At 46.8% G+C, this 24,245-nt stretch overlaps 1 protein-coding gene across 2 annotated transcripts in view; it reads right to left on the bottom strand.

The window, feature by feature from the left end:
- Nucleotides 1-24,245, bottom strand: part of LOC135899241 (L-sorbose 1-dehydrogenase-like) — a 50,576-nt gene that overhangs the window by 20,444 nt on the left and 5,887 nt on the right. For both annotated transcript variants that reach the window (XM_070526906.1, XM_065428519.2), the window contains exons 4-5: nt 23,458-23,650; nt 12,146-12,277 (exon numbers count right to left, since the gene is read on the bottom strand). In XM_070526906.1, the coding sequence (XP_070383007.1) occupies nt 12,146-12,277; nt 23,458-23,650 (325 nt within the window). The remainder of the gene's footprint in view (nt 1-12,145; nt 12,278-23,457; nt 23,651-24,245) is intronic.

Below are 24,245 nucleotides of genomic sequence, written 5' to 3'. Positions count from 1 at the left end.
ACGTAATTTTTCATCGGCAACTGCAGCTGTCAAGTTATTTCTGTACAAAACATTAGTGATGCCTTAACTTGAATATGCATGCTCCATTTTCGACCCTTCTACTCTAAAGCTAAAAAACACCATCGAATCCATTCAAAACCGAGCTGCTCGTTTTATTCTTTCGAATTATTCTCGTCATGCAAGTGTCTCATCAATGAAACTAACCCTTGACTTGCCTAACCTAGAGTTACGTCGTAAGTACTTTCGCCTATGCCTTTTTCACAAGATTTATTACTCTAACGAAACACTTAAGGATGAACTAATCTCCCCGCCATCATACATATCGTCACGCACGGATCATGTTTTAAGGTTGAAGTTCCAACTTGTCGCACCAACGTTTATTTTGATTCCTTTATACCAAGAACGACGAATGACTGGAACCGCCTCCCTGCCTCCATCACTGCCATTTCTGAAGCCACCAACTTCAAGAATATTGTTAATGAATTTGTTTGCAGTAATCACCACTCCTCTCTGTAATGCCTCCGGGCCTTGAGAGTATGACAATAAATAAATAAATAAATAAATAAATAAATAAATAAAACCCCATACATCAATTAATCTTCAAAGATCACTGGCAAGGGGGCTGAGAGTGTGTCTTGCGATCCTGTATGCTACCTCTAGTTGTCTAGTAATTGCTGAAGCTCGTCACCCACCATTTTCAGTCATACAGTTGAAACATGCCGACATGTTTATCGCATCTTGACTCAACATCAGAAGCTTCCATTGAATATCGTGCTTTGCCAACGAAACAAAAGCAAAATTAACGATGTTGTTCAAGAACATAAACATTATTACCAGCATTTAAATTATGCAATGTGGTTATTAGTATTGGATGTTAAAAAGTTCTAAAACAGAATTTTCGGTAGAGGGAATTATATCTAACAGAGACATGTTCATCGCAGCCGCACAACAATTGGTACTATTCCAAATTTACTCATTATATCCGCGGTACATCCACGTGCATAAAGACGGTTTATGTCATAAAAATTCTTCTTTTTCAGCATTCGTCGTTACACGTTTGGCGCTAGAACAAACGTTTAAATTATCCCGAGAGACATTCCACCGTGACAGAACTGTTTGCAATCCTGTTTGCTTCGCGTTTCATAACATCAATAAAAAATCCCCCAAATTGGGTTATTTTTAGCGATTCCCAAGCCACTCTCGCATTAACAAAGCAATAAGAAAGATTATTTTAACGCTTGGTAATTGTATGAGACGCTCAAAAAACACACAAAAGCAAGCGCAATGAATCAAGTAATTGCATTTCAGTGGATACATGAACACTGCAATATTCCTGATAACACTCCAGCGGACGCAGCTGTGAATCGGGTGCACAATAACGAAGATGTAATTGTTCATTTTCTCTTTCGGGCAGTGAAACCCGTCTGCTCCTGAGTCAGATGTCCTGCCGCTTCAGCTTAACTACCTGGTTTGATCAGCAATCTAAGAACTCAGAGTTATACTTGATAGGCCATGCATGAACCAATAAATTATGTCAAACCTGAGAGAAAACAGAAAATTCGATACACTTGTTCACCGCTTGCGTTTTGGCATTGCACTTACGCGACACTTTATACACAGAATAAAACGTGCCTCTAGTCCGCAGTGTTCTTGTGCCCATTCAGACGAAGATGTGCGTCATCTTCCACTCGAGTGTACAAAATTTAGTTCACCACGAAGGGTACTGCAAGCACATTTGTTGCTTTTAGATAGACGACCATTCACTGCAAAAAAAAAGATGCTTGGTTCATGGTCAACAGCGGGCCTTCAGTAAAAAGCACTTCTTGCTTTGAAAAAGTTTTCGAAGACACAAGCATTTTATAGAAGTAGTAAATTTCGGTTCATCCTAATAAGCTACGTGAGTGATATAAATGTTATTCTGTGTTCAAAATTGATTGATGTCGTGATTATGTTTCTTACGCTATGCTAATTACTTGTGGTCTGTATTTTTACCACTCAATATATTTGACTTTATATATATGCACATGTGTGCTGATCTCATGCACAAAACTTTGTGATTCATCTACTGTTGGACTATATTGTGTATATACGTCTAATGCCCTACCGAGTGCCATATTTTGTTATATTGTTCTTTCTTTTTACGCATATTTGTTTCCTTTTCTTAGTGACAAAGAGTAGCCGGTGCCGACATAAAGGCGCCAACCTCTCCAATTAATCATTTCAATAAAAAAACCACAGCGTTCACATCATGTTTTTGTATATGGGGTTTATGGGGCACAATTTTTTTGTGGGTACGCAGATGTGTTTTAAAAAGTGCGACTATGAGAGTATTTCACATGCACAATTCCACATGTGGGCTGTCCTGAATATCACAAGTCACCGGTGGTGTCTATTTCGAGCGGGCAAACAAGACCACGGAGAACGCCTTCGAACGTACTCTCATGACGGCTCGTATTGAGTGTCGTCACCAAGACTAGCGCAAACGCCTACGAACGCATAGCAACACATACGCGTTACGTTCCGTTAGTCTCTTGTTCTCCCGTGACCTCCACTTTCTGAACCGCGTGATGCGTGCTCAGTTTTTGAAACGCTGTCAAAGCTGAGTGTGGCATGCCAGGAAGGATCGACGAAAGGCGGTGCCAGTGCTCGTGTTTAAGCCGTGACTTGACTTTAATGTAAATGCTGTGTTGACGAACGTAGAGGGAAGGCGCTCTTGCACATCTTCACGGAAGTGCGCCTTCACCTTTGACTTCCAGCTGACCTCTCCCGATGCAAGCCAACCCTAATTAGTCACCTGTGACTAGGACTAGGCAAAATGTGTTTTTGTTTTCCGTATCGTGACGGCCGAACATGCTCCATGTTATGACTGTGGCTGCGAAGATGCAAATGAGAAGATTCGTATTCGCCGTCCTCGACGTTTATAATGAACAGGAGTGATCGCTCACGACTGTGCCAGCTCACGTTGATGACACCACTGTCCTAAGATACGATTTCGAAAGGCCGCTTTCGCCAGTAGTGTCAGATAAGGGTGACGAACGCTGCGTTACGATTCTTAATGCTAACATGCTGCAACTGAGTTGAGCACTGAATAGCTGTCACTTGTGCCGACAACTGTTGTAACGCATTGGGCAAACGCGTGTGACGAGTTATGTGTAGGCTATATCGAGAGATGCATCAGCATGAGCGTTAGCAAAAGCATCATAGTTCCTTCGTTTTTACTGAATTGTTTGCTGGTCTGGCCAATCGTTGTCACGCACTTGGTTGCAACCCCATATTCAATGACACGGCCATCTTATCACGTCACAGTAGCAAAGTTACGAGGGGAATAACTGAAGCTTTTCAAATGTGCAAGCCACACTTCAGTGAGCCTCTGGTTTTAAAGATTCCATAACTCAGTGGACACGTGTGCAACTTTTGTAGAACTGCTCGGGCATTTTGTTCTTGTCTGTCTGCTTTATACGGTACGCCATAATCCATTTTCGATGGTGTTCCCTTGTCACAGTGCTTTTGCTATTTTCTGCTATTACTTAATATGTTCTGTTGCGTTTAGCCGCGTGTATAAATGCTTCACTTCAATAAAATATTTGAGTACAGCCGCACGTCTACTCTATTTGTGTCTTTTTTTTCGCCTGTATTCAGTCGCACTGTCCAAGGATCGCAACAAATTTTTACATACTGCTCGACCGGTGACCGGCGAACACTCTTGTCAGGGTCAGGATTGGTTATTCGCTACACCGGACAATAAAAAACTCGGGCTAATAAAACAATATGAATGTCTGCGTTGTAAGGACCCTTATTTGATCGTACCAATGCGATCCCTGAAAAAAAAAATTTATCTTTTCATTATGTACCTTTTACACAGCATACAACGTCTCCATTGCGTGTTTCAATTAGTTTGCTTAGCCATTCGTTTCTGCTGAAGGCACAAAGCGGTCAGAAAGCCAGAATGATTGCGATGAGGAACAGAATGACAGGTGTCTGCAATAACAGTAACGAAGTGCGAATAGTGGTTTTCGTGACAAATAGAATAGTGCCAGAAGCGGATCGAATACGTTTCGAGAAGTTTTCTGATAATGAACCGTCGTTATCAAAATTACAATGTAAAATGACGTTCACATCTCAGTGATCTTGATGTTGGCAAGTTTCTGTCATTACACAGTACGTTATGAAGCGTTGTTTATTAAAGGGAAGCTGAAGCGGTTTTCAATTTCCATGAATTGCTGGGATTGGGAAGAACAGACCTAATAATTTACGGTTCCGAAATTTTTTTCTTCGTTTTGGTAATATAAGGGGCGGAAATCGCTTTCTAAATCACCCCCGCGGATACGCCCCCATCGCTTCCCGGAGCGCCGGGTGAGGAGGTTACCAGAGGAGAGAACCGGCGAGAGTGACGTCACTGGCGGGGACCGAGCTGCCGGACCGGCGTGCTGGCATGCGCTGGCATGCCTCTTTCCGTCCTGCGCTTTACTGAACGACGCTACGAGAGATTTGCCGCCGCCGCCGCTCACGTTTGTTTTGCGATTTTCGTAAACTGTTCTTTCCTTCTGTGCTGCGTGAGTGCCTACAGCCAAGGGCGCCCAACATGCCCTCGTTCTGTGCAGCAATCGGCTGCGCGAACACACGCGGGCGAGACGATGTGGTGTTTCACAGGTTCCCGAAGCACAAGAAGCTTGCAGCGCAGTGCGGTGAGGAGAGATAAGTTCGTGCCGACGAAATCAACTGTGCTGTGCTCGGACCATTTCCGCGATAGCCGGATAGCCTTACGACAAATGCGGAAACGCGTTGTTGCTAGCGTTGCTATACTCCGTTTCATACATCAGGTGCAACGCTGTGGAAGCCTTGAGATACTTCTTGAAGTGGCTGCGTTCGCACTTAGAAAAAGTTCGGTGTTACTTGACCCGATTTTTGAGAAAACTTTTCATATATAAGCTCAGTTCTGAATGAAAAAAAAGAATTTACCCATAGAAACAATCCGTGTACTTATACGGCTGCTAACACGTTCTTTTAAATCAATTTTCTTTTCGGCATTCTTTAATTGCAGCCCGTCGCGGCAGCTTCACGTGCATGCTCGCGCGAGCAAGTGCCGCTGGCACGCTGCGAACCATAGACGGAAACGCGCGCAGTAATAAATTTTGGTAACCGGACTTCGTGCGTAGCTTCCACAGCGTTGCACCTGAGGTATAAATTGGAGTATAGGCTTGCCTAGTGACATTCGACGTACGGTTGCAGTTATCATGTTTACCACACGGCGGTGCTAAAACTGCCTAATATCTTTATGTCAACACTAGCATGAAGCGCGCATACCGATTCTTGATCGAGCCACAATCGCAAAGTCGTCGAACCATATTCTGAATATTGCACATATAATCCCCATGACCATCTCGATCTGGATGTGTATGATAAGCAACTTCCATGACTGTACCTCGCAGCACTGCATGTGCGCGCTTTGAAACGCGGCACTTATGTTCGCGATCGTGTATCAACGCTCAGAAAACCACGGGACTTCAGACAAGCAGCGGCAAGGCGCTTGACATTGCGGAATTGTACCCGTGTTTACAATCTAATGAGAAGTTAGTGCTTCGGCATTCTTCCAGCAGCAAATTCCCAGTGACACTTTAGCGCATTTTTTCTCCCGTCATTGGAACGTGCAGCTACATGAAAAAAAAAGCATACGTAACAGCTAAGATTTCCAGCGCGCGAGAAGGTGTACACATCGCTCTAGCTTTTGGCACACTCAACATCGTCGTTGCCGCCGTTGCCGCCATCGTTTTCCGTATCGGCTGTCGGTTCGAACATGTACGGCGAAAATACAAGCTGTCCGAGACAGCGAGAACGTTCCGTAATGCTTATAACTCAGCTATGCAGCCAGAACAGAACAGCGTGCTACCATAGAGAAAGAAATTTCAATGAATTTCTTTCTCTATGGTGCTACGCTCTCAAACGGCGGCGCCGACCGGAGACTGCCGCCACTGACGTCACAGCGGCTCCGACCAATCACGGGCAACAGCGGCGTTCGCGCGATACCCTGAGGCGCTGGTGTACGTTTTCATGAAAAAACAGCCGCTTGCGCTTGTTTCCGCCCTTTTTGAACGAGATATTCGTGTTCAGGGGACTCAAAACTGTAGAATGCCGCAGAGAACTCATTTTTTTCGAAAAGTGTTTCAGCTTCCCTTTAAAAGCACGAATGGAGACCGCCAGGGTGGACATTTGAAGTACTTTTGCTCCAGCGTTATGTTTATTTCAGCGTAGTTGATGTTTTGAAATATTAAAAAAATAGTCAAAAAATATATTGACACCTACGAATAACGACTATTCGATTCGAAAACCGAATCGAATAGGTCGCTATTCCATTCTTTATTCGAAAGTTTGAAATATTCGCACACCCCTAAAGAAATAGTCATGCCTGTCGAGTACCACGCGTCAAGCTTCCGCGTCCTAAACCAACACGTTTGAAGCATCGATTGCTTCCGGGTTTCACAAGAAGCGGCTGCCTACGGTACCTCGTCAACGTCTATCGCTGGCTTCTCGCGACGCCTAATTTTAGAACCAGGCTACCTGGTTCCAGCGCCCGCCAAAGGCCAAGGTCGGATCGACTCCCACGCGGTCGCTCGCGGAACAGAAGCTGGGAAATTTTTGCCACAGCTATTGACGTAATCACCCGAAGTTTCTCTGCTCTTTCCCATGGGTGCTCCAAAGCGGTCGTTGCTCATCAGCCAATCCACTAATAAAGTCTTGCTTGATTTGTTGGAGAATCGCATTGCCGGCTTGCGCTTATTAAACGATGTCTAGAGCCCACGGTTTCTTCTACAATGTTGTATTTCCACAATTACTAATACAGTTTTTGAAGCGTGTAAGATCTGCGTGCCTTTGCATCACCGAGTCTAGGAAAATCGGACATCGACGAGACAGTTTAACAGCCATTCGCGATATTTAAACTTGGTACAAAATGCGTTTAAATTGTATAACATATTATATTGCTGGCAGCTATAGTTGCTCATGAAGTTTGAAGGTCCTTGCAAGACATGTCCGGGCGAAAAGCGGCTGGAGAAGATGGGACAACACTTGGTTTAATTAAAAATAGAGGAAATGCCGTGCTTGAAATGCTTGCGGTCCTTTAAATACAAAGCCTAACGACTCCAAGTGCACCAGAGAGCTGGAAGAATGGCAACATTATACTAATTCATCAGAAGGGACACATTAAAGAAGTGAAGAATTACAGGCCCATTAGCTTACTTTCAACACTGTACAAAATATTCACCAAGGTAATTTCCAATAGAACCAAGCCAACACTTGAATTCAATCACCAAGAGAAACGGCTGGTTTTAGAAAGGGATATTCTACAATTAATCGCATCTATGTCATCAATCAGATAATTGAGAAATCTTCGGAGTACAATCAAGCTCTCTATATATGGCTTTCATATATTATGAAAATGTTTTTAATTCAGTAGAGATAACAGCAGTCATAGAGGCATTGCGTAATCAAGGAGTAAAGGTGGCATACGAGAATATCTTGGGAAATATCTACAAAAATTCTCCATCTACCTTGGTCCTCCAAAAGAAAAGTAAAAAGTTACATATCAAGAAAGGGTCAGGCAAGGAGGCAAAATCTCTGTAAAGCTATTCACCGCACTCTTAGAAGTATTCAACCTCTTAAACTGGGAAAGATTAGGAGTGAGTATCAACGGCGAATATCTCAACAACGTTCGCTTTGCAAATTACATTTACCTGTCCAGCAACACTGGGGACGAATTACAACAAACGATTGAGGACCTTAACCGAAAAAGTGTAAGAATGTGGTTCAAGATTAATATGCAGAAGACAAAGATAGTGATCAATAGCCTGGCAACGCGACAAGAATTCAGGATCGCCAGACAGCCTCTAGACTCTGCAAGGAGTACATTTACCTAGGTCGATTACTCACAGGGGACTCTGATCATGAGAAGGAAAAAAAATGGGTTGGAGTGCATGCAGCCGACATTACGAAATTCTGACTGCGAGCTTACCACTCTTGTTGGAAAAAAATCATTGCATTCTACCAGTGCTAAAATATGCAGAAACTTTTAGGTTGACAAAAAAACTCGAAAACAGCTTAAGGACTGCACAAAGAGGGATGGAACGAATAATGTGAAGTGTAACGTTAGGAGACAGGAAAAGAGCGGTGTTGATCAGAGAGCAAACGGGGATAGCTGATATTCTAGCTGACATAAAGAATAAGAAATGTAGTGGGACAGGACATGTAATGCGTGTGGTAGATAAACGGTGTACCATTAGAGTCACAGAATGGGTGCCAAGGGGCAGGAAGCGCAGTCGAGGACGGCAGAAAACTAGATGTGGTGATGAAATGAGGAAACTTGCAGGCGCAAGTTGGAATTAGCTAGCGCAAGACAGGGGTAATTGGTCCTGCAGTGGGCATAAAAATTGGCTGATGATGATGATCATAGTTGCTTCGTAGCGGCGGGTACTTTGCCCCTAGGTTGATGGCGGCGACCTAACAACGACGGCTCAACGACGTTTGGCGGCGTAACGGAAATGAGAGACAGATGCAAAATAGCAAACCCAGTTTCGAGCGTTTGACTGATGTCATAGCAAAAAAGTCTCAGTTTCGCCTGCAACGCGAATCATCGATTGCGATAGCAAATTAGTGGACAGCCAGCTATACGAAGTAAGCATAGTAGTTTTATCGGCCGTACAAACTTGTAAACATAGGCATGATAACTAAATTAACAAGCGTGGGGTCGCGCGCGCACGAGCAAACATGAACACATGTCACTCGATGACCACGGAAACTCGCTGTCAATACGCTGGAGTAAGGAAGCGCGGCAGCAGCAGCAGCGAGCGAATTCCTTTTCGGGCTGCGTCTCACATGAACACGAACTAACCCCCGTATGCAGAAATGCAACTTAAGTTGAAGACCATGCTTGACTTGATATGAGTGACGCCTATCGGGAACGCGCCCGAAGAGAACGCAGTGAGCGTCTTTGGGCACGTTAACGCCTGGCGTCATCTAAATCAAGTCAAGCATGGGCTTCGACTTAAGTTGCATTTCTGCATACGGGGGTAAGCCGCACAAACAGAGCGCGCGGCGGACCCTGCATATCCGTCTTTCAAAACAGGAAGCACGCCGTCTTCCGTCGCGCTCATCTCATGCGGCTTGCTGGACAGGCCGGACGTTTGCACGCACAGCGCAGCTATTTCCGCGATTTTGGTCGCTGAAATTCTTGAAACCGGTTTAATTAAGGTGATGGGCAGTAAGGACCCTTTCAGCATCCACGAAACACCTCGATTTGACGCCGTAAAACAGAAACGTGAGCAACAGCTCCAAGCGAAAGAGCCGCCGTGAACCCGCATGTCGTAGCCACCTTTGCTTATTTGGACAGTGCTGTCAGCACAAGTAGCCGATTCTGGAGTTGCCAAAATACTGGGCTGTTGGGCAAATAAATAGCAAAAGAAGATTTTCGCAGTAATGGGGCAGCTCGAGCGTGTCGCTCAACGATGCCTGTCCCTCCTCGACTAAGACTACGGCTCTAGTATTACTGAACCCGGAAGTGTTTAAATCACGAGGAAGCTCAATGTCTGCTGTGCAGAATGTAAAGCTTTGTGTGTGGGAGGAACGCTTCGTTAGAGCCAACTGTTTCCTCTGTTTTGGCATTGTAAAATAGTGGCGTGCCTAGCAGTGTGACCTCTAGCGGTCGTATGTCCTGTTCAATGCGCATGCCAAGAATGCCGCGTGCGAAATGCAAGAAACAAGCAACAAACCGGCGGCGATAACATGGACACAAAAGCCTCGCCATTCGTCACCGCAACTCCGAAAAGCTGTAGGTTTAATTAGGTTTCCTGGCGAACAATGGACCCTTGATATCACGAATAGCGAATAAACCCACTGACTGCTCAAGCAATGTCATAAAAAAAGTTGTCGTTCGTTATCGCTTTCGCAATTACATATAGGCTTCATTACTGGACACGTGAGTGCATGGTGTGCGCTCATGCAGCGAGTTCCACGCGCACCTGCTTGTCGTCTGACGGATCAACACGGTGTATTTTTTAATCAGCGTTCGATAAACAGTTTGGCACCTGCACTCAATCGATAATTATGCAAAGAGGGTTAAGTGGGTCCGACGTACAGCGCCTGACATGATCGTCCCTTGACAAACGTTTGGCACATGAAGGTCACTATTGCGGGTGCAATTCGCGATCATTGAAAAGGGTATCATAGTAAAGTAGGTGGGTACGCTGAACGCATCAGTCCCCATTATCAATTGCGCAAGAAAAGACAAGAGACGCACAGATATGGTAGAGGCATGTGGTAACATTGCAGTTCTGCCCATTGTCCAAAAGCTCAAGCTTCGCCTCCCAAAAAAGAGCGCCTAATCAGGACCATGAGCCGGAGCTCGCTAATGACACTAACACAATGACATAAGGAATATAATAATTTACCGTTGGCCCTTCCCCTCTCCCCCTCCCCCATGAACACACAAACTTACAAACAAACCGAGGGCAATGGCGCTGTGGCAGAACGAGGTCCTTCCAATAAGTATATACTACCATCTCATATATGTACACGGCGGACAGTAAAACTTCATTATTCTACGGCAGTGGAGCAGTTTGTTCCTTTTATTCTACTCGTTTCCTAGACGCAGTCGCAATAGTAGCGTGAAACCACACCACTGAACAGAAAGTGAGCGACAAAAACGCGTGCACAGAAATTGCCGTTTTCCAGTTTTAGTCACTTTCACGACATAAAACGTCTTCGATTTTGGCCGCCGGCTGTCTTAGCAGTGGAGACCTCCAACTCGGAAGCTTACTTACGAACTTTTCATGGATAATCGTCGCATTATTCGGCTGAAGCCGCAGATGCCGACACCGGCACACCGAGTTAATGCTCGGGTCGAACAATTGCGAGTTACACGATCGCCATCAGCGTATAATATTGGACTCGCGAGCAAGCAAGCGCGTTTAGACGCTTGGCCAACGCGTCCTAGACGGCACAAGGCCGGCGCACTTCGGTTCTTGACGTCATGCTACCTTGTCCGACTGTCACAAAATCTTATTTATTTATTTATTTATTTATTTATTTATTTATTTATTTATTTATTTATTTATTTATTTATGCAATACTGTCAATCCCGTCAGGGACTGTAACAGAAAGGGTATTCAAAAAAGTACACTGACATACAAACACGACGATGACAACGGTTTAGAAATACACATTAATACACAGAATAAGCTTATACATCAGCAGGAGTAAAAAATATATAATCAGGTTCACGCTGCAAGATTTGGGTTGACAGATAATTGTGTTAAAATGCAGAACAAAGGTAGTAACAAAGTGATGCTGACAGTAAACAAAAGTAATTACTGAAATGCAAGTAGATAGTTTGGGCACGAATGGGGAACGAATTGGGGAACGAATGGGCACGCTCCCGAGTAAGCCGCGGTGATTCGCCGCTTTCGTCGCGCCGGGCTTGGCAATGGAAATTTCGGTCCAAGTAGCGTGACATCATAAAGCAGAGTGCACTGGTTTAGCCCAGTGGCTAACACAATCAGCTTCTCAGCGTGGGGTCGTAAGTTCGGAACCCACTGCCGCCAGCGTTCTTCCTTTCCAATTTATTCAGTTTTTCTGTGCATTAATTTCTTTATATCGATTACCGATGCGAAGTTAGAGCGCAGGCGAGGGCTTGCGCGGACAAGGAACGCGCGGATAATACAGGCTTCCGAGAGCGAGGGGGACGTGGCGTCGCGGCGGTGTCCTCTCCCCTCACGCAACAGCTGGCGCGCCAGCGCCGCAGCAACACCCGCTCTGCTCCGTCGAGGCATTCACGTGACGTGGCGTCGCAGCCAATGACAATTTAGGTACCGTTTTGCGGCTACAGACACCGTCTTTTTCGCTCAATGGCACACTTGATGCTTTCGCATCACTAATTCCACTTTCCCGAGTTCCGGGAAATACGCTTGTGTTTGCCGCGTCTAAATCAGGGGACGAAAACGGATGTCGGGAACTATCATCCAATTTCTCTTCTGTCTCCCGCTTCCGAGCTTTTTGTTCAGGTGAATAAATAAATAAATAAACCCGTGAGCCGTAAACTCACCCAACCGACTTTACACTTCCAGTGACATCGGAATTGACACAGAGAGAAACCACATGCCTGTCTGGCTGGGCCCGTTGTAGTCGACGAGGGGGTAGCCTAGTTCTTGGCCAGCTTCCAGGAACACGTCACTCAAAGGGGAGTGGGTGTTAGCGTACGCACAGGGCATCTCACCGCTTGTACCATGATAACCTGCGTAAAAACATTTTTTTTTAAACTCGCGCACTCTTTGCGGTGGTTGGCGAATCGGCTTCAGCATATCCCCCTCCAAAAAAAGCATCCAGGTTAAATTGTAAAAATTTTATAAGTGCTAAAGTTAGCAACATCGACAGGGTTAATTAAGGTACTAAAGGCTTTCGCCGCACGAAACTTTGTTACTTTCCTAGGCATGCACAGGAAAGAAGATGGCTCCTGAAAAACTTGTAATCAAATCAAGAACGGGCCCCCCTTCGTTTTCGGTCGCATTTATGTTTTAGATTTTCATTTCGACTAATGTGTTCGATCGCTCATAAAAATTGAAAGACTGATAGCGTCGGTGTTTTTTGTCGATACCCGAGTGACCCCTGCATCCAGTGCGTAATTGAAGGTGATGTCACGAGGCCCGCGATGTATTTGTATAATTTTTCTTAAATATTCCAGTCCAACAAATGCATATATTGTCGACGGTGCTTAATTCCAGGTGCCTGGCTGCTCTGCTTGAAAAGCAGCTGTTAGCAAGCTAGTAACGATGTATTTCTGATGTGCCACTGCAGAACTATAACTCCACAGACGGAGAAGAGTAAGACGATCTGAGGGGATATTTCGTTAGTTAAAACCGTACGAAGAGAACTAACAGTGAATCCGGAGAAAGCATAAGCAAACCAGACTGTTATTTTCAGTTGAAATGTATAAATAACGAGGAAAATGGAAATGAAGTTTCACGAAAAGACAAACCTGTTGCAGATGCATGGGAGCTGAAGCCACATCTTCCGAATTAAGTATTACAGGGTTAGTAGATCTCATACACAAACACGCAAGATAATGTGCAGAAGGACGGCTGCCGTGGTAAAGTAGCTTAATCGGTAAATACTAAATTCGCGTTGAACATGGAGGAAGGAAGAACTAATGAGAGACCCTGACGTCACTCTCTGTCATGTTCGGTGACGCCGGAAGTTGGCCTTACTCCGCCATCTTGTAGGGACCACATTCTCCTCTCTCGTTTGCATTTCTCGACGCGCGCGCGCAGTGACTTGACGAACGGATCCAATCGCGGTGTACACCATCGCGATACCGTTGCCCCGTCATTTCGCCCGAGCATTGTGCTCCAGCGTCGAAAAGAGTTCACAATGAGCTCCCCGCTACTTTTGGCGCCTTATTCTGAAAACAAATATATCCATTCTCGCAGCACTGCAAGCATCCACCGGCGATGACCGGCAGCACGCTTTACGCACATCACGACCGATTGCTGGTCCATCTGCAGTTTATGAGAACAAACACGTACGCCGGTCATGGCTTTATAGGAATCGCTTTGCTTTGCTGAACAAGTTTCGGGCGGGAGCGCATCGCGGAGATGTGGTGAGCAAACAGCGCACCGACGAAGCGGCCAGAACAGTAGAACGCCGTTGCGCGTTCAAATACGCTGCCTGCGGCCTGAGGTGCACTGTTCTCGCGGTAAGTAAAGCTACAGGGAAACAAAAGTTGTGCGGTATCCTCCGCGCGGTCGCCAACAGTAAGCGCGTATGCGTGAGGCTATAGCGCGTTGACCTGGCCTACGTGCGACCGCCAGCCATTTGATGAGCGCGTAGGCGTACGTGCTTCTCTCGAGCCTTGTTCACTCTTGCACCGCATCCGCCAAACCTTCACTTCCCTGCGCCCCTCGAGCACACAGATAAGATATGCGCGGCAAGGAGAGCTCGTACCCTAATTACTCACAGGTGCCGCTTCTTTCCCATACTTCCGCACGGCTGTTTTACGTGCCGCAAATGCATCGTCCTCTTTCAGAAGCAGGAACAATGCACAGCTGTCACTGACCCGCAAGGCGTTTATCGTACACGTTCTGAAGCACAGCGGTTTCAGTCTGTGATGACACGGTAGCATGAATTTGCCGAAAACGGCAAATGCATTCCCAGATCGTCCTTCGTCCGTGGAGTGGCACCTGGTGTACGGAATTAAAAATTAAATTATGGGACTTTACGTGCCAAAACCACTTTCTGATTATGAGGCATGCCGTGGTGGGGGACTCCGGAAATTTCGACCACCTGGGCTTCTTTAACGTGCACCTATATCTAAGTACACGGGTGTTTTCGCATTTCGCCCCCATCAAAATGCGGCCGCCGTGGCCGGGATTCGATCCCGCGACCTCGTGCTCAGCAGCCTAACACCATAGCCACTGAGCAACCACGGCAGGTGTGTACGGAATTGCATGCGCGCTCGTTTCACACTTTTTACTTCTTCCAGTGCCACCTGGCCAAAAAAAATAAATAAATTATGGAGTCTTGCGTGCAAAAACCACGACCTGATCATGAGGCACGCTGTAGTGGGGGACTGCGGAATAATTTGGACCACCTGGGGTTCTTTAACGTGCGCTTAATCTAAGTACGCGGGTGTTTTCGCCCCCATCGAAATGCGGCCGCCGTGGCCGGAATTCGATCCCGCGCCCTTGTGCTTAGCAGCCCAACACCATAGCCATTATGTAACCATGGCGGGTCTTGAATTTTTGAATTTTGCCGGTTACTAAGACCGTATACTGCACGCTTGACACGTGATGTTAATGGCATAGTTAAACGGATGTTCCATATCTGTCGCCATGGCCGTGAGTGGTGCTGAGTAACACTCACGGAGTTAAAGCTATCGTGCACACACACAAATACCAGGTATTGTCAGGATTGGGGGCTCAATCCCATCGTCCGTGGTCCTTTGCCAAGATTGGAGTACGGCATGAAATTGAAGGTAGCTGGCCCATGCCGTCGTCCAACTTATTTACGCTGAGATCGTTGATGAAGTGAAGAACTGCTTCTCATCGAGAACGAGGAAAAGGGGTTTATTTACAGAAATTAAATCAGTCTAACATGACTGCTGGAGAAAAAGAGTAACAGTCCAACTTGACTGCATGAGAGAAGTGACTCAGTCTAACATGATTGCTCAAGAGAAGTGTCCTCAGCATTCGCACAACCACAGTTTTTATACACTCGATCCGCCGGTCCTACGACGCGGCGACTGTTCGTTTACTCATCACCAACTCGCCGCTGCACTGCAGATCAGTTTACGTACACAAAGGCAACCGCGCTCTGTACACAGAGGCAACCGCGCGGGGTGCCGTTCCGGGAACTATCGGAGCCGATCGAGGGTCGCTCGTTGTTCTGCGCCACTCCGAAGCGTGAGAAGCACAAAAATACGTTGTCCCCACGGCAGCTTGTCCATGCGTGTCAAATCAGCTCCGCGTTGGGGAACTCCGGAATCATTGTTCACACACGCCGAACTAGTTCCGTCACAATGTCGAAGGGGCTGGAGGAAGGCGGCGGATTCCAACGCAAAGGCCGCTTCTTTGAACGCCTCCCAGCTGCAGCGACGGAGAGGGAGAGGTGCGCGTCTTGCACCCCTTATCGTAATCGGGTGGCAAGGTGGCAATCTTGCTTAGCGGCTCGCCATTCTTAACAGCGCCTCCATGGCCCGAAAAATCTCGACTGTCTAGCGCTGACAACCGCTAGGCAGGAAGAGAACGGCTGCTGGTCAGGGGGGGATTGATGTCTTGGCTCGCAGCGCCCACTTGTGCATTGATGTCACCGCCCCAAAACATCCAACAAGGACAGGCAACTGCAAAATGAACCCCACAACACGGCTCTGCGCCGAGATGGCGTGCATTGGCCATCACTTTAGACTCGCTAGGCTTCAAAAAAAAAAACAACAACATAAGTGCAGAAGCAAACAAAAAATGCTGCATTTCGCTATGCCAATTTCTGAAGCAAATTCCTGCTGACACATTCAGCAATCATGGAGGGAATCCTGCCAAATGAGAGGGGATCTTCTTCGCTTAATAAAATTAACACTAGTAACCCTAAAATTTAGGCGGGACCCCCAAACGCAGAATTCAAATTAGCCTGCTCAAACCATCCGCATTGCTATGCAACTTTCCCTTCTTATATCTAACGGAGAAGTTGTACTCTTGGAGAGTGAGGCTCCATCGGAGCAAGCGGCCGTTTTTGTGTGACATTTGATTGAGCCACGTCAGAGGACAGTGGTCGGTCTCGAAGATGAACTTTGCTCCGTACAAGTAACACGACAACTTCTGGGCGGCCCAAACCAAACAAGCACATTCCTTCTCTGAAGCGCTGTAGGCTTCCTCTCTTACATTTAGTTTACGGCTGGCGTAGAGGATAGGATGCTCCTCGTTATCGTCGCCGACCTGACTAAGTACCACGCCCATACCTCTGTCGCTTGCGTCGCATTGAACTATGAATTCCTTTGTGTAGTCTGGCGCGCGAAGCACAGGGCGAGAAACCAATAGCGTTTTCAAACTTTGGAAAGCGTTCTCTTTGTCCTTATCCCAGTGTACGTTACTCGGTGCTCCCTTTCGGAGGGCGTCTGTTAATGGACTTGCCAATTGCGAGTAATTCGGAATGTACCGTTGATAGTACCCCACAAGTCCCAAAAATGAACGAAGATCCGTTTTCGTGCGCGGCTGAGAAAAATCTCCAATCGTCGCTATTTTCAACTCAGCCGGCCGTCTCATGCCCTGACCGACAACATGGCCCAGATAAGTAACCTGCGAACAACCAAACCTACACTTTTCCGCTTTCATCGTTAAGCCGGCTTCCCTCAACCGTGAGAACACCTGTTTGAGGTGCGATACGTGTTGTTCCCAGCTGTCCGAAAAAATGGCCACATCATCAAGATAAGGTAAGGCGAACTCCTGCAAGTCTTTTAGGACAATATCCATTAACTTAGAGAAGCTAAACGGCGCGTTCTTCAGCCCGAAGCTGAGTGCGAGAGGGCGAAAAGTGCCTACAGGCGAGATGAATGCGGCATAGCGGCTGGCACTTTCTGAAAGGGGAACTTGCCAGTACCCCCGCACGAGATCTATAGTTGAAATGTATTTAGCAGCGCTAACTCTTTCAATTCGATCCTCAATGTTGGGTATCGGGTACAGCTGATCCCTAGTGATCGCATTTAACTTCCTGTAGTCAACACACGGACGAGGGTCCTTGTTAGGGGTTTCTACGAGTATTAGCGGTGACGTGTAGTCACTCTCAGCGGGCTCAATAACTCCCAACTCTAGCATGCGCTGTATCTCTGCCTCCATAATCTCTCTCTGTCTTGGACACACCCTGTAAGGTTTTGATCTTACTGGTTCGGTAGAGGTCAGCTCAATTTCATGCGTTATCAGTTCGGTTCTACCCGGCCGATCGCTGAATCTGTCGAGATATTCCCCTAACACCCCTTTTAGCTCATCTAGCTGCTCGGGTCTTAGAGCATGCGAGCTTACCGAGTGTTCTACTACTTCTTCTAGGCCGATTTCAGAGTTGGAGGTCGCCCTATACTCCTTAAACTTGGTACCAATGCCATCCGGCTCTTTGATAGTATAGTTAACGACTCCGCTCCGCTCTACATACGGCTTCATCAAATTACAGTGATATATCCTCACTTCCTTCCTGCGACCGGGCATTCTCAAAGCATAGTTAGTTTCTGAAAGTTTGTGCAGCACTTTAACGGGCCCGTCCCAGTGAACTTCAAGCTTGTTCTTTCTTGAAGGTTTGAGGATCATTACCTGGTCTCCGGCGTTAAACGTACGAAGCCTCGCATTCCTGTCGTAATAGAATTTGGCGTTCTTTTGAGCTAGTGCCATGTTCTTTCCGACTAGTTCTTGGGTTGCGCTTAGCCGTTCCAGTAAATTTAGCACGTATTCAACCCCGGTTGGACTCTCCCCTCTTTCCTCCCACATCTCTCTTAACATTCTCAGTGGAGAACGGAGTGTCCTCTCATACACTAGTTCTGCTGGTGAGAACCCTGTCGCCTCATGTGGAACCGTTCGCAAAGCAAACAAAGTTGCCGGCAGACAGTTCTCCCAGTCCTCCTGGTGCTCGTAACAGAGCGCACGCAAAACTCGCTTAAGCACCGAATGCCACCTCTCTACACTGTTTGACTGAGGGTGATAGACAGAACTGTGTATTAACTTTACCCCGCACTTTTGCAAGAATGTGGAAGTCAGTGCGCTCGTGAATACTGACCCTTGATCTGCCTGAATTTCGGCTGGAAACCCAACTCGTGCAAACACTGTCAAAAGCGCGTCTACTACTTCGGTGGAGCTGAGCTCTTTCAAAGGGATTGCTTCTGGAAACTTGGTAGCCGGACACAGCATGGTAAACAAGTACCTGTAGCCTGATTTTGTTTTTGGAAGAGGCCCCACCGTGTCTATTACAAGTCGTCTGAAAGGCTCTGTTATTAAGGGCACTACCTTCAGTGGAGCTTTCCAAGTCTCTCCTGGTTTACCAGAACGCTGGCAGGCGTCGCATGATCTTACAAAGTTTTCTACATCTTTGAAACAGCCAGGCCAGTAGTATTCCATAAGCAATCTTTCCTTTGATTTGTTTATGCCTAGGTGGCCGGACCACCCATTTCCATGACAAAGACTCAAAAGGTCCTCCCTATACTTAGTAGGTATGACTAACTGATCTAAAATCCTACCCTTTCGATCTCTGTAATGCCGATACAACAATCATCCTCTCTCATGTATCGTTACGTTGCGCCTAGCAATGCCTTCTTTAGCTGTGTCACGTAATTTAGCTAAGCTCTCATCATTCTTTTGCTCAGCTGCCAGTGACTCTCTATCCACGCGTAAGAGTTGATCGAAGTTCTTTGAGGCCGGTGATAATAACGACCCTGTCTCGCTTGTGAGCGCGTCTGCTTGCTCTTCCTGCAGGCTAGAACTCTGACACTCTAGTGCTACGCTCTCATTGAGCTGGTCAACTGGCAGGCTCTCCTCAACTGTTCTTTTGTCCCTCGGGCCTAGCTCGGATTCGGGTATTGAAGCTATCCCCTTTTCTGCTTCAGCTGGAGGAGCTTGAGCATTTTCAGCCGAAAGCGCCGCGATCTTACGAGCTTGGCCTCTGGTCAATGCCTGTACTATGCCCTCTCCCAGTTTGAGCCCTCTGTCACGCAGTAACTGATTCGAACGATTCGAAAAGATGTAGGGATACTGCAGTGACAAAAATTTGGAAACTGCAGCCTCAGTCTCTAGCTCCCCGAATGGTCCACTGATTTTGACTTTGGCCATGGGCAGACACGCGCTGTGTTCTTCTACAACCTGTTTTATCCATGCTACTTCTCCGGTGAAGTCATCTACCATCACGTAAGACGGATGGACAATGTCCAGCGTGGCGGCACTGTCTCTTAGCACTCGGCATGGTTTTCCATTAACTTGCAGGTCGTGGAGATATGGACTTAAAAGTTCCATATTCTCATCCTTTTCCTCCACGTAGGAAAAAACTACGCTAGACTTCTCGCAGTTTACAGCTATATGTCCCAGTTTGTGGCATTTGTAACAGCGAATTGGTCTAACAGATTCGAATTTTCTTTTCTGTTCTTTTTGTGCGGTTTCTCCGCTAAGTTTCTCCTCGCTCTTTTCTGCGGGCTTTTCCGCCATGTCTACAGGCTCGGATCGTCTAGTTTGCGCACCCTTTTTGAACGGAAATGGTTTCCGCGGTCCATTTCGACCGTCCCAGTTTCCCTCCTCGGCGTTCAATTTTCTACGGGTTGCGTACTCTTCGGCTAATTCAGCCGCCCTTTCCACAGTGTTTACATTACCTCTGTCTTGCACCCACAGTTTCACAGCTTGGGGGATGGTTTTGTAAAACTGCTCTAGACACATGCATTCAATGATCATGTCTCTGCTGTCGTACGCTTCCGCGCTTTTAAGCCACTCGACTAGGTTGGCCTTTAAGCTATACGCAAACTCCGGATAGCCCTCGCTATCTTTCTTGCCTGTGCTCCTAAACCTTTGCCGAAAAGCTTCGGCTGAAAGGCGGTATTTCTTCAGGAGACTAGCCTTAACTTTCGCATAATCATATGCATCCTGCACACTCAATCTGGCGATTACTTCCGCCGCTTCACACGGCAACATAGACAGCAACCGCTGTGGCCATGTACTCGGGCCGAAGTTCATCTTTTCGCAAGTCCTTTCAAAATTGCTTAAGAACAAGCCTATGTCGGTCCCGACCTCAAATGGCTTTAATAGCCTGTCCATGCGGTATGATTCTGCCTCACTTGATCGACCCAGAGCGTCTTCACTTCCTTGAGACAACTCCAAACGTCTGCTTTCAAGTTCAAGTTGCATTTTTCTTAACTCGCGATCTTTATCGCGTTCCTCTCTCTCTCTATCCCGTTCCTCTCTCTCTCGTTTTTCTCTGTCCCGTTCTTCTCTTTCTCTTTCCCGTTTCTCTCTCTTTTTGAGAAGTTCCAATCCCATTTCAATATCTTGCTCACTGGCCTGATTGGAAATTAGCTCCAATAATTCCGATTTGAGCATTTCCTTGCGTACATCTAGGCCCAGTTCCTCACCAACAATCAACAACTCGTCTCTCAGCAGTGTCCTTAACTCCATCACTGCTGCTTTACTGCCTTGATTCTGCTCTTTAAATCTAGCTAGGAAAACACAACCTAGCTAACACACAACAATCTAGCTTCCCTACTGTTCTAAACAGAACAACCACAAAATGAAGCCTAGAGAGTCAAAGCAAAAACCAAGCACTCACCGCAGATACAGCACCATGTCGCAAAGTCCATCTCACCGCTGTCAGCCAATTGTCAGGATTGGGGGCTCAATCCCATCGTCCGTGGTCCTTTGCCAAGATTGGAGTACGGCATGAATTTGAAGGTAGCTGGCCCATGCCGTCGTCCAACTTATTTACGCTGAGATCGTTGATGAAGTGAAGAACTGCTTCTCATCGAGAACGAGGAAAAGGGGTTTATTTACAGAAATTAAATCAGTCTAACATGACTGCTGGAGAAAAAGAGTAACAGTCCAACTTGACTGCATGAGAGAAGTGACTCAGTCTAACATGACTGCTCAAGAGAAGTGTCCTCAGCATTCGCACAACCACAGTTTTTATACACTCGATCCGCCGGTCCTACGACGCGGCGACTGTTCGTTTACTCATCACCAACTCGCCGCTGCACTGCAGATCAGTTCACGTACACAAAGGCAACCGCGCTCTGTACACAGAGGCAACCGCGCGGGGTGCCGTTCCGGGAACTATCGGAGCCGATCGAGGGTCGCTCGTTGTTCTGCGCCACTCCGAAGCGTGAGAAGCACAAAAATACGTTGTCCCCACGGCAGCTTGTCCATGCGTGTCAAATCAGCTCCGCGTTGGGGAACTCCGGAATCATTGTTCACACACGCCGAACTAGTTCCGTCACAATGTCGAAGGGGCTGGAGGAAGGCGGCGGATTCCAACGCAAAGGCCGCTTCTTTGAACGCCTCCCAGCTGCAGCGACGGAGAGGGAGAGGTGCGCGTCTTGCACCCCTTGTCGTAATCGGGTGGCAAGGTGGCAATCTTGCTTAGCGGCTCGCCATTCTTAACAGTATGGACGAACATGGGAAGCTTCGAATACGAATCGAACGTTATACACCAACTATTCACGTGCGGTACTAACTATGCAGCATTTTTCCGTGTTCGAAACTAACGAAATATTTCGCAACAATCGACTGGTGAAGTATTGTTACTGTTCTCTGCTCAGAGTGTCGCAAATTATCAGAAGTGAAAGTATTACAAACAATTTCGAGGCGATGCAGAAAGAAATTGGCTTATAACGCAAGCTTTGTTATCAATTACGCGGCAGAAGTCTACACCATGGCATGTGAGTTTTTGCTTGTCTGCCTTTTAGCTTTTCTGACAGTCTAGGCTTGAAGCAGTTTTAAAGCGAAAGCTTTACTGGCCGCGAACTTTCGATTTCGCCCTGGCGGTGCTCCGAGGAGGCATATGGCGTCACAACGCGCGCATCGCCGCGGATATTTCTCTCTCTCTCTCTCTCTCTCTCTCTCCCTAGTCACTACTGCGCATGCGCCACTTGTAGCACTGAGCCACATGTGTTCCGCCGCTGCACAGAGCCGCGCCTTTCACCCACCCCCGTTTTGTATGACGTCACATCGCATTCCTCGTCGTTGCGCTAGCCTCCGCTCGCTTCGCCAGCTGCGTCGCATGCATAATAACATGTCGGAAGATTGAAAAGGAGAGCTCGCGTGCGCCGCGGCCACAGTTGAGGCGGCAGTATGGACGGCGACAATTCTCATAAGCAGGAGGAGGCCTGGAATCGACAACGGAACGAGATGAAGAAGAAACGAATCGCCCAGGAAACAGGCGAACAGCGCGCCGAACGACTGGCTAAACGCCGCAACATAGCTAGACAACCAGACTAACCTAGACATGCAATCAAGATTAACCAAGGCTAACCATGCTATGCCTTAGCTTTCGCTACGTATATCCTGGCATAGCCGAGCTAAGCCACTGCCAATTTTTTATGCTTTATGCTAGAATTTTGATGTTTTTTTTTTTTGCAAGCGGTTCCCTTACGTGCGTCTATAAGACACACAAATCCCTCAGCAGCTTTCTTTTTCTACAAGATCTTATCTTTTTTCATTAACTATTTATTTGGCGTTTTCACGCCTGCTTACAAATTATCTAAAGTTGTTGAGAGCCTGCTCGTGCAGTTTATTTTTAACAATTACTGATATTATGTTTAAAACAATTTTTTTTTCTTTTCTTAAAGTTGTTCCTTGCTCTAGTCAATACAGGACATGGTACTTAATAATGCCGAATGAATCTTCCTGCTGTAAATATATGCTTCTGAGTTTGACTGTTCAATATTTGATTCGATATTCTAAACTCACTATTCGAATTCTGTTCATATTAGCAATAGCTGGTATTCGCCCACCTCTAACTAATAGCAAAAAAAGTGTTCTGACAGATGGTGCCTTGGTAGCTTAATCGGTATTAGAGTATGGGTGGAAAATAAGCGAGGAAGATATTTATAAAACTGGAGTCACTGCAAGTGTAGGTATTGCTACAGCATAGTAATAGAGGTTGCAGATACGAAAGTTGAGAGGGAGATCAGATAGGCAAAAGGCTAGATAGCGACAGATGTATTAAGACCTAATAAAATCAAGCAGGCTAGAGGACTTTTTCTCCACGCTCCGTTACGAAAGGGATGACAATCATCATCACCATCATCATCACGGTAAACCGCACGAATAGTTCAGAACGTGTGGGCTCGAATTCCGCTGGCAGTAAGCTATCTTTTCGCTCACTTTCACTTCCATTTTCCTCATTGTTTCTACATTTTAATCAATCTCTGCGCCACCAGTGTTCGTTGGCGGTGCACCGCGCGGGGCGTGCGCTCACCGTTGTCCGAGTACGCCTTGATGTGGCACTTCTCGATGTTCTTGAAGTGGGGCAGCACCTCGTCGTAGCTCCATCCCTTGACGCCGTAGTCGTGGCCCCAGCTGTCGTAGTCGCGCCGGTTGCCCCGCACGTATAGCATGAAGTTGATGACGCTGCTCCCACCAAGAGCTTTCCCTCGCGGCCACGGGCTGCGCTGCACGCGTTGGCACGTGACCAAAATACAGTCAGGTTAAGTATGCGTGTGGTCAGCCTAAACTGGACTACGGTACTCGACAAAGCTTAAATTTACGTTCGAAAGTGATGATGATGATGATGATGATGATGGAAGTGGTTTTATTAATCAAAATGGCGAGTAAACAGCCGCTGACGCTGAAGAAAGACAAGTTCTTGGGCGCATTAGTGGATCATGTGGTTGGTTTAGACTGCACAATATCCGCGATCGGTCCACATATTCGGACAGCACTTTCTCCGGGATCGGCCCATATTTTTCGTTGAGTAATGCCATACTTTCGGTTCTGGTTTTAAGCACGCGCACTTTGAACGAGCGTCAGTATACATGTTACCGCCTGTTGACGGTTGCCTCAACAGCGGTTGACATCGAAGAAAGACAAGATCCTCTTGGACGCATTATAGTACGATGTATTTGTTGTTTAGACTGCGCTACCTTTGAGATTGGTCCATATTGTTGGACTGTAGTATCTCGGGGAATTGGCCCATATTTTTTGTTGAGTAAAGCCACACTTCCGGTTCCGGTTTTAGTTCACGCGCACTTTGAACGAGCGCATCTG

This window comes from Dermacentor albipictus, chromosome 10 (genome assembly GCF_038994185.2).
Source record: "Dermacentor albipictus isolate Rhodes 1998 colony chromosome 10, USDA_Dalb.pri_finalv2, whole genome shotgun sequence".
NCBI lineage: Eukaryota > Metazoa > Arthropoda > Arachnida > Ixodida > Ixodidae > Dermacentor > Dermacentor albipictus.
This window is presented reverse-complemented; position numbering and strand designations above follow the sequence as displayed.